The sequence below is a fragment of the Channa argus genome, chromosome 5 (assembly GCF_033026475.1).
Source record: "Channa argus isolate prfri chromosome 5, Channa argus male v1.0, whole genome shotgun sequence".
In the NCBI taxonomy this organism is placed as follows: domain Eukaryota; kingdom Metazoa; phylum Chordata; class Actinopteri; order Anabantiformes; family Channidae; genus Channa; species Channa argus.
The window spans coordinates 23,158,929-23,169,217 of NC_090201.1; the positions used below are offsets into that span (position 1 = coordinate 23,158,929).

Below are 10,289 nucleotides of genomic sequence, written 5' to 3' on the forward strand. Positions count from 1 at the left end.
AAATTGGTGAGTGCGTTGTCAGGAAGGGCAACCGGCATAAAAACTGGGCCAAATCAATACGCGGACCAATGATCTGCTGTGGCGACGCTGAGTTTATGGGTTAAGCCAGAAAAAAATGTAATAAAATACAAATAGAAAGGTCAACAGCATTTATCTACGCTGCCACCAAACATCACTGCTCGACCTGGCCTATTTGTTCAGGGGTAAATCTTGAATAGTTTGGATCATTAAATGTTATGAACAGTTATTTTCTTTTTCAGTTAGATCACTAATTATTTGTTGATTATCATTAGCTTGGACGTGTCAGCAAAAAGTAAAACATGTTTATTCAGGGGAGATGCTTTAAATGTTAGTTCAAATGTAAAGTTTAGATTTAGTTTTGAATTATTTTTTCATTTTATTATTATTGACATTATAAAGCTATACTTTTCATACCTTTTTGGTATGAAATGGTTTCTATAGTTTCCATAGTTTACACATGAGCTGACATGGAAAATTGGACTATAGAGAAAAATGACACATCACTTCCTCTGGGTCAGGGTAAGTGCTCTTACTGAAGCTCAACTCATCACAGATGTTTAGATTTTTTCCACCCCCTCAGTTTAAAAGTTTAAAATTTAAGGGGGGGTCCTCTTGGATCACCACTACCCCATCCAATCCAGTGAGTCTAAAACAGTTCCAGTTACAAAGGAACTGACTACTGATCCGACAAGCTCGTTCACTCCCTCTGCAGGTAGAGATATTACAGTTTATTATGTAGTTGCTCTAGAAATTAAATCACTTCTGTCTTTGTTTCCTCACATAAACATTAGAATAATTCACCATTCATTAACCTTTACTCAAGTTATTTAAATATTTATGTCAAGCATTCCAGTTTCTCATTTAAATTATAACAGTAAGTATAAAGTATTTAACATCAAAATTATGTTTTTCTGAAACAATGGACCCCTGACTTCAAATAGACATAGATAAAAGGAGCACCTCTGCTAAATATGATGTCATTTAATGGATATGATGTTACATCAGAGTAGCCAACAGTGTGTAACTCACACAAAGTAATAAAAATGCATTCCATCTGATATTTAGAGCAGATGCAGCAACAAAAAAATTGTTTTTAACTTTGACACAACCAAATTTGTGAGTCCTGAGATATCAGAAAATGCAAATGTTGAGTAAACCTAAAGTATTATGTAAAAGGGCAGAATGTCAAGACAGAATGTTATTTTTTAAAAATATGGTTTTGTTTATTTGCATAATTGCACGTTCTTTCAAAAACATCGATGTATGTGTGATTCTTAATGTAGAGGCCAGTAATTCCCTGAATCCAATAAAAATGGCTTTAGCCAAAGCTTTATAAAGTACATATTAACTATTTAAAGTAATTTGGCACTTGCTTTTTGTCAGTAATAAGCTTTCAGTAATGCAAACCTGCATAAAAGGTAACAGGCACAAATCCCCAATGAGATATGTTTCTGTTTGTACCTCTCAACTTAACTTGTAGGCCTTTTTCCTATTACTCTGTTTCATTGTTTATTTTTGTATGTTTATTTTTAAATACATGATTTATTTGTTACTTTTTTCTTAAAATGATCCATTTATTATTTTTATGTTCTGATTTCCTATAGCATCTAAGTGGAGACAATAAAAGTAATGATCTCTTTACTTTGATACATTAAAAGAAAAAGTGTTGTAGTTGTCGTTCTGATAGTAGTAGGCTGCTTGTATTATGTGAAATAATGTCTCTTGCCACCCTGACATGTTTACTTATGGAAATTCAACTATACCTACGAATAAAAACCAACATTTCATATTAAATTCGTTTTTATAGTCTTCTATAGTCTCTTTTTTATAGTTTTTATATTTTAACCATCAGCATAAAAAGATTGAACGTAATTGATCTGACAAACAGAAACTTATGATCTTCATCAGGTACCTTTGTGGACATAACTATAACGTTCACTGAGTGAACATTGAAATGAATATTGTGAATGAATAAAAAATGAAAAAAAGTGGAAGTAACTCTGATATTTTGTGGTTTGCTGGCAGACAGACATATATTTTCCTGTTCAGAATAAAATATGCTTTATTCCCTCTTTTAGAAGTCAGTCAATATTGTTGGGGTGTCACTGAAACAAAACACCTTTCCCGTGAGATTTTTCACTCTCATGTGGTTTCTCTTCCTCCCCTGTCCCTCCACTGCGGGAAGCATCATGTGAGGAGAGAGGGGCATGTTGGTGTAGATCAAACTACTGACGCTTGAGGCCATGAGTTAGATCCTGAGGAGGAAGATGAGGAGGAGAGCGAGAGGGAGAAATGGTCGAGGTGGAGGAAATCACTGCGGAATTAATTAAATAAACGTATTAGTAGGAATAAAAATCTATAAGTAACAAAATGATTTTAATGCATTCATTATATTTCTATTAGGTAAAGAATATTGGTATGTTGATTTTAATTAATGTCACAAAAACAAACAAAAACTATTTTGACATTTAAAAGTATTTTTTTCTGACTGGTGAAGTCATTATTTTAACCTTTCAGTCTGCATTTATATTTACTGCATAATACCCTTTCTTTGGAGAGAAACTTCTCCCCCTGATTCAGGTCCAGAGTCTGGTCCATGTTCACTTCCACGTTCCTCTCCAGGTTCAAGCTGAGGTTGTCCTCCTGATTCAGGTCCAGAGTCTGGTCCATGTTCACTTCCAAGTTCCTCTCCAGCTTCTAGCTGAAGTTGTCCTCCAGATTCAGATCCAGGTTTGATATGGAGAAAGACTCTGTCCAGTAGTTGGTCTAGCAGCTGGTGGGCACGGTCTGGTTCGGTTTTAATAGTCAGAGTGTGAGGAGATTTTTCTGCCGTGATCCGCAGCTCTGTGAGGTTTCTAAGGAAACAGGGCCCACAGAATGCTTAAAAAGTGACCCCTTATGACCCCTATGAGCCCTAATAGGTATTTCTGGTTTCCATTTAAATGTAGTGTAATTTTGCAAAAGAAAACATGATGGGTTCTTACCTGCCTTTGCTGCGTCTAAGCATCCAACAGAGAATCAGCAGCACCAAAAGAATTACCAGCAGAACAATGAGGGACACCAAGAAGATGTCTAAGCTTACCACCTGGGTCACCATCACACTGGTACTATAACAGCTGGAGTCAGTGATGGACTCTGCTTCTCATCATTACAAACCTTTTCAGAATAAAAGAAGCAGGATATAATATTTAGCTTAGGAATTTATTCATGATTTTGAAACCAATTAAACTAAGCAAAATAATCTCTTTTAATCTTATAATCACAGTCGTTCTCAGCAGATAGGGACAGAACTTGAGCACAATAACTCTTATTATAGTGCTCTGAAAAAAATACAATTTGCACATCATGTAGCGTTTTGGTCAAGGCTTTTTTAAACAGAGGCCTACGTCCCCATGCTGGTTGATGAAGGCATTGCAAGGGGATGCTAACTATGCATTCCAAAATCTAGTTTCAAATTAGGAATCACAATTTGTTTGATTATATTTTATTACACCCATTTCCATGTATAATCAAATTCATGCAAATACATAAACCTAAGAAAAGTCAGGGCGACTTTCAGGATTGAAAGTGCCCATCTGGTTAAGAGCTTAATTTACTAATTCTTCCCTTACACTGAGCAACTTGGGTGCACAGGTTGCATTTGAGTCAGAATGGTGGTCCCTGGGTCTTAATCAGTAGAAAGCCTCTGCTCTACAGTACGTGATGATTAACTGTGATTTAACATAAAGTTAGAATGATATTCATTTATATTTAAATACCTGCATTTCCTGTTCAGATCCTGCAGTTTGAACAAAAATCAGCATCTTATTAAGAAATTAGTATAAACTAGAAAAATCACTTCCAAAAAAAAAATGCACTGTGAGGATTTTCCGAGCAAAGCTGAAATAAGCTGAGCTGTTATTGCTGAAGTAGCTGAATCCAAACTTCAAAGCCAGTTAGCTTTAAAAACCTCAACAAGCAACTTCAAAGCCACTCGTGTGATGCCACGTCGTCAATGATGTCATCAAACAATCATTTTTAAAAGTATAAAAAACTATTTCAAATCCCCCCTCTGGCTGCCCACCACTTCCTCCAGGGGTATGGGTTAACCGCACAAAAAGAAATTCATTGAAACATGTATGTGCAATATGTATATGTGCTCAATGACAATAAACGTTCTTCTTTCGGTTTGTCTCTTCAGGGGTCGGCCAAGGTGGAATGTGTTCAGCACCTTGATGTGGCATTAAGTTTTACGCCGGATGCCCTTCCAATGTTATCCAGTCTTGGGACCGGCACCAAGGTGGCACCCAGTGGTGTGGGATTCAATCCTGCAGCCTTCTGTATCCTGAAGAATATTTAGCTCACATCACTATGACTACCAAATATCACAATAGCAAAAATATAGGTAAACATTAAAAAATATATAATGTAGCAACTGTCAGTCAAGAACGTCAAGAGATAAACTGCACATAACTGATAAATACAGAATATTTAGTTCACCTAACCAAGTTACAGTACAACAGCTTGTCACACCAGCATGAAGTGGACATCAGAGAAACCATATCTGAACAGCAACAGGTCGGGCAGCATGTTTTAATCAGATTAACATGTTTCATGATGACAACTGTTCATTTTTACAACACAAAATCCCATAATTCGACTGTAACAATGTACAAGAGAAGGCAAACGATCTTTCTTCACATTTCTGTAAGAAAGCACCATTATACAGTTCATTGTTAGAATAATCTGTTGGGTTAACATCAAATATATTAATGAATACTTACATTCAGATTTACCCTGAAAGAGATTTTACAGGCACCATGGTGATATAAATATTTTTTATTTTAGCAAAAAAAAGCATGGATTGGAAATACAAACAGCAAAAAACTTGTAAATATAGCAATCAAATATATATTAACGATGTGCGTGTGTCTTCAGACAGTATTGGTTGTGTTATTGTTGTTATTAATCTCCATCCTCTCGATCAGTTCAGTCACCAGCTGCTGGACAGTGTGAGAACGAAGCCGACCGACCTCCAGGACGCCCTCATGATTCACGCTGTCTGAATCCTCGTAACTCTTCACGACCTGAAGTTAAATCATTTTTCTTTATCTTACTACAGCGTTGAATTCAAGCGTTGAGGTCCATTTAATTAGCCTTTTTTTTGACAAAGATTTCCAAAGTGCCAACATTTGAAAATATAAAACTTAAAATACCTAAAAAGAAGTCATTACATACACCTTTATACAATCCTAACTGTTGCAGCCAGTGGTTTCCAGTGGTTTCAGGCCAAAACGAAAGGGGCCAAATACAAATTTCTTAATAAAACTGTCATCTTATGAAATTAGGATGTTTCTTGCAGGACTATTACGCCTAAAGTCCAATGGGAATAAAGTAAATGTATGACGACCTTTATTCAGATCAGATTGTCAGTTTTATCTATTTATCACTTTGGGTTCTGAAGTTTTGTTTTCAGTCATGATCTGCCAATCCAGCCATGTGTTGTTTGGCGTTTCAGGTGTGTCTTTACCTTGTTGGTGATCAGAGAAAGACCAAAAACTCTCAGACCACAGTGAGTCGCCACAACCACCTCAGGAGCTGTGCTCATTCCTGTAAACATACAATGGCTTGAGTTACTAAACAGGTCCCGACAGGACTGATAATACTGAGGCTTGGAACATTGTCACTGTTATTTTAAACACCACTTGGTCTCGGCTGTACACCAACTTAAAGCAGATTTGACAAATGTTTTCTCCATAAGAGCGAATCAAATGTTGTCATAATATGGTCACAATATGTACAAAACTCTGCCCAGCCGGTCTGGTTTCAATGTCATACCGACAGCATCCACACCAAGACGATGCAACAGTCTGGCCTCAGCAACGGTCTCAAAGTTTGGCCCCCCCACCATGGCGTACACGCCCTCTTGGATGAGGCCAGCCACGCCCTGCTGCTTGGCAATCTCCATCGCTAGGCAACGCAGGCCTTTGTCATAGCAACCTGACATGGCTGGGAAACGAGACCCGAATCTGTGAACAACACCACGATCAGCAATTAAGAGAAAACTGTCTGCCAAAAATAAGAAGCAATTTTAAAAGCAAAATTTAAAACTTATTAGACAAAGACATGGAACAATGACAGACACCAACACAGACACCACACAACCAGGTCTATTTCTGAGTTACTTGTCTTCGTTGGGTCCACTCAGGGGATTCAGTCCACCCAGTCCGGGGAAGTTGACATGGTCTTTGATGATCATGATGTCACCAGGCTGGAGGCCGTCAGCCAGCGAGCCGGCAGCATTTGTCACAATCAGAGACTCCACCCCCAACAGCTTGAAGACGCGAATTGGAAATGTTGTCTGACAGACAGAAAGACAGTCAGACAGACATTCTAACCTTGGGAACCGGCTGTAAATTAGAGACAAGGAACTCCCAGGATGTGTTTTGGTTGTGGGCTGGATGTTTGTTATCTTCTCCTTTTGTTTCATGTTTCACAGTAAATAGCTTTGGGGAGTGTGGATTTGGTTATTGGATCAGTGGATTATAAGCAACGCATGTTGTATGAGCGTCTTTCGATATGTGCATGTTTATCGTGCTTGTAGATGTGACAGTGTGTGGTCCTGTAGCAATAATAAACAATCATACATCGGGGGCTGTATCACAGAATCTGTTATGGTGAGGTTCTTAAGTCTTGCAGATATATAATCATGGCTCCATCTTGTTTAGTTTCACAGTCAATACTTGTCCATATTCTACGAATCAAATTCTACAAATGGTCAAGTGTTTGATTCAATGTGCAACAATGACACAAAATTACCAAATTACACCAAACTCATAAATAATATCAAAAATCTGATCTTCTGATGTGTTGAAATTGAATGAGGTGTCCAAAACATTAGAACCACTTCCTCTTATAACGCACTAACCTCAATAATAAGCAGAGAGTAGAATTATCACCTTTGTGACAGTTTCAATTAAAAAACAGAGAAATTATAACCTTCAAAAGTAGAGTTCATGGCAGAGATGCTGTGCTGGGTTGTATTAGAGCGTACAGGTGTATCTAATAAAGTGGCCAGTGAGTGTATGGTGTACTGTAGCATACTCTCATGCAGCCAGAATGCAGTACAGGAGATGTACAGAGCTGCAGACAGTGTAGTAAAAACAGAAAAGGAATTTTAAATGTCACGTAAAAGTTGGCCAAATTCTTTGTGTGTGTGGTGTGTGTCAATGTGAGTGTGTGTGTGTTTGTGTGTGTGTTATATAGAAGAAAACAATAGTAGCATTGAACCATGTGCTTAAAGGCTGCATGTGACCGTGCCCATGCAGGGTCTGAGCCAGGTTACCAAACGTGGACTAGTCTCATGCTGCTAATTTAAGTCATATGTGTTTGGTGCCAAGGTTACGAGGCTGAGCAACTTTAATCATCTCAGTGTGTGTCTGTGTGTGTTCTTCTAATGTGTCAGTTGTGTGTCGTGCATGTGCATTCAAGTGCCGCTTTGGAGTCTGGAAAAATGTCCGTCCTCTATCGGAAGCTGGTTTGCGATTGTAATGAATCATGTGTTGTTTACATTTGTGCTGATTTCAAGATTCAGACTTGTTTTTGGTTAAGGTTAGAATAAAGCCTGGAATTTAAGGAACGTGATATGTGAAGGCCCCTCACAAGCCCGTGTGCCCACACACAGGTGTGATTTGTGTTTACCTTGCAGAGCGAGTGCCCTTCATACATGTGGAAACGTCCCTGCATGCACACGCATGTTTTTCCCTTCAGCTCCCCAAAAACCAGTCGACCTGCATGACCCTGCACTGCAGCACACAATGAAGATTACAGTGATGATTGTTCACCCACGAAAGCTTATAATTGTTACAGAAATCTGCATGTAAACAGACATGGTTTGGGTTGTTGTGCTAAAATGAAACAGAATATTAATACTATTAATGAGCAAATAAAACATCAGCTTTAGCCTTAAGGCAACATCATGAGTTGTAAAACAGCAAGTTACTTTTTCCACATTGTGTTGCTTTTTGCAATACACTGATAGTTTTGGCATCACTAGAGCCTCTTCCACCTCTTTGAAATCCAGCACAAAAAAACATTGTGGCTTGTGTCTAGCGGTTACCTGTGCTCTGAGGGAAGCCCGGCACGTCAGAGTAAGTGAACGAGTCCTGACACTTGAGGGTGTCGGCGAGCATGCCCAGTCCGGACCCACAGATGATGGCCACCTGAGGACGGTGCTGTGTGCGAGACATCAACCAATCAGCTGTTTTCTGGTATTCGTCATGACTGCAGACAGCAAGAAGAGAGGAGCGTATAATTTCATACAGTGCAGTTCAACTCAAAAAGACATCGACAGAAATAATCAATTGACTTTACGTAGTATAACTGAGAGTTATAGTTTGACAGTGGAGAGAACAACACTCCAGTTAACAGACTAAACCTCGGACAGCACCAGGCTCAGAGTTGGTGGCCAACTATCACTCCTCAGAAGCCACACTGATCAAATACTTTTCTCATCAAATATTTTGAAAGTGTATTGTAAAATCCTTGAAATGCTTACTGCTTTTTTTTCCACCTCACCTGCTTCTTAATACAAGATGCATCATGGCGGCTCTGTGCGTGCTCTCACAGTTGCCCCACATAACCTTGCTTTTTTCTGCTTTGCCTAAATTATAGTGTTTGTTTAAACTGCTTAGAATTTTCTTGTGGTTTTGAATTATTTACACAACAACAAAGAAAATTTCAGACTTTGATGGTTCTAGAAATTGAGCAAACAAAACAAAACAAAACACTATGATTTCAATGTTAACTTGAACTCTAACTTTACCTTTTCAGGCCAGACATGATTTTAAACAGTAAAGACACATAAAGACAGTTTTGTGTCAAGCTTTTGGTTTGACCATTGGCCTGGTGAGCCAGGTGGCATCATACCTGGTCTTGTATATTCTTTGTCCCCAAACTTGAGACAAAAGTGCAAACATCACTCTGTCCTCTCTTGAACTAGTGTTACTCCTATAAATGTTGGTGGTGGAAGAAGTACTCAGGTTGTTCACTCAAGTAAATGTAACAACAGTTTTTTACCAACTTTATACTGTTCTCTTTTTTAAATAAAGTTTAGTTACTTCACAAACTGCCAGGTAGCTTGTGAATTTTACCAAAGTGACCAAGAATATTTTACGATTTTACTGTTTGATTAAACAGAATGTATTTTTGAATTACACTGTAACTATGAAATATATGTAATAGATTAAAAGTACAACATGTGCCTCTGAAATGCAGAGATGTAGTAGCAGAAAATGTAAATTATCCATGTAAAGTAGAAATACCTCAAATATCTTAAAACTGTATTTAACTACAAAAGTAAAGTAAACAAGTATTAGGTTACTCTCGATATTAATATTATAATAAAGGTAGATTGCAAAGATTTAAAAATATTTTTTCTTACCTGATCTGCTCTTTGCTGTGCATGATGGACACACGGGGGACAGACGACTTGTGATGATGATGATTTTAAAGCAGAAAAGCGTATGTGTGTTTGTGTAAGCAGCCTCTGTCACTAACTTTGTGTGCGTATACAAGTGCGTGCACAATCATCCGAGTGTGGCCGGCTGACGCTGATCTGCCTACATATTTAACGGTCACATGCTGCTGATTGGTCAACAACTTGTCCATTCATTAGCAGCAGCCAATGGGTGTGTGTGAGTGGGTGTTGGGATTCCTTTCCAAACAGGATCCTGAGAGTTTTTATATATTTTCGGGGGGGTTGTGTAAGCAGTGTCTGGTTCAGTGTCTGACTGTAACGTGATTTCATTCAGTGTTCATTCACTCTGACTCTGATCCTGAGGCGGAAACACACGGACACACACACACACACACGGGGCCGGGTTATGACCTTATAACACACACTCTTGCAGTCACACTCTAGCTGTATATAATTGAATAGCTGGGGAAATGAATGGCGAATATTTAAATACACACAGAGGCTGCAGTCGTCACTATAACCATAATGTGGACACACAGGAGTGTAACAAAACTGTTTTCACTGGTTTAACAACTTCCGGTTCTGTATTACAGTGTCTCAGGCAACAGTGACAAATCAATAACCAAATACATGCAGTTTAATAAGACCACCAAACTAATTTGGTCACATACAACAGTGCAATAAATCTCCATGAAGGTAATAAAGTTCTGTTCAGTTTAAAAAAGAGTTGATTCCACTGCACGAGCGTTTTTGAAAAGCTTGTGAGATTGTTAAACTGTACTGTTATGCAGAGGTGTTTATTATTTAGCCA

The 10,289-nt window shown here is 38.3% G+C and overlaps 1 protein-coding gene across 1 annotated transcript; it reads right to left on the reverse strand.

Annotated features, from left to right (window-relative positions):
* Window positions 1-4,579: 4,579 nt before the first annotated feature.
* pnp4a (purine nucleoside phosphorylase 4a) lies at window positions 4,580-9,701 on the reverse strand. Its single transcript, XM_067506081.1, has 7 exons — window positions 9,443-9,701; window positions 8,120-8,283; window positions 7,702-7,805; window positions 6,186-6,361; window positions 5,839-6,029; window positions 5,531-5,610; window positions 4,580-5,087 (listed from the first exon to the last, which is right to left on the reverse strand). The coding sequence occupies exons 1-7, from the start codon at window positions 9,463-9,465 to the stop codon at window positions 4,935-4,937; spliced, it is 891 nt and encodes a 296-aa protein (XP_067362182.1). The 5' UTR covers window positions 9,466-9,701; the 3' UTR covers window positions 4,580-4,934.
* Window positions 9,702-10,289: the final 588 nt, after the last annotated feature.

Bases quoted from the DNA above. Each gene is read 5' to 3' on its own strand.
- pnp4a (XM_067506081.1), bottom strand. From the start codon at position 9,465: ATGCACAGCAAAGAGCAGATCAG. The intron at 5,611-5,838 runs GTATGACATTGA...GTATGTTTACAG, and splicing joins TCTTGGTGTGGATGCTGTCG to GAATGAGCACAGCTCCTGAG. The intron at 5,088-5,530 runs GTAAAGACACAC...ATTTAACTTCAG, and splicing joins TTTCTCTGATCACCAACAAG to GTCGTGAAGAGTTACGAGGA.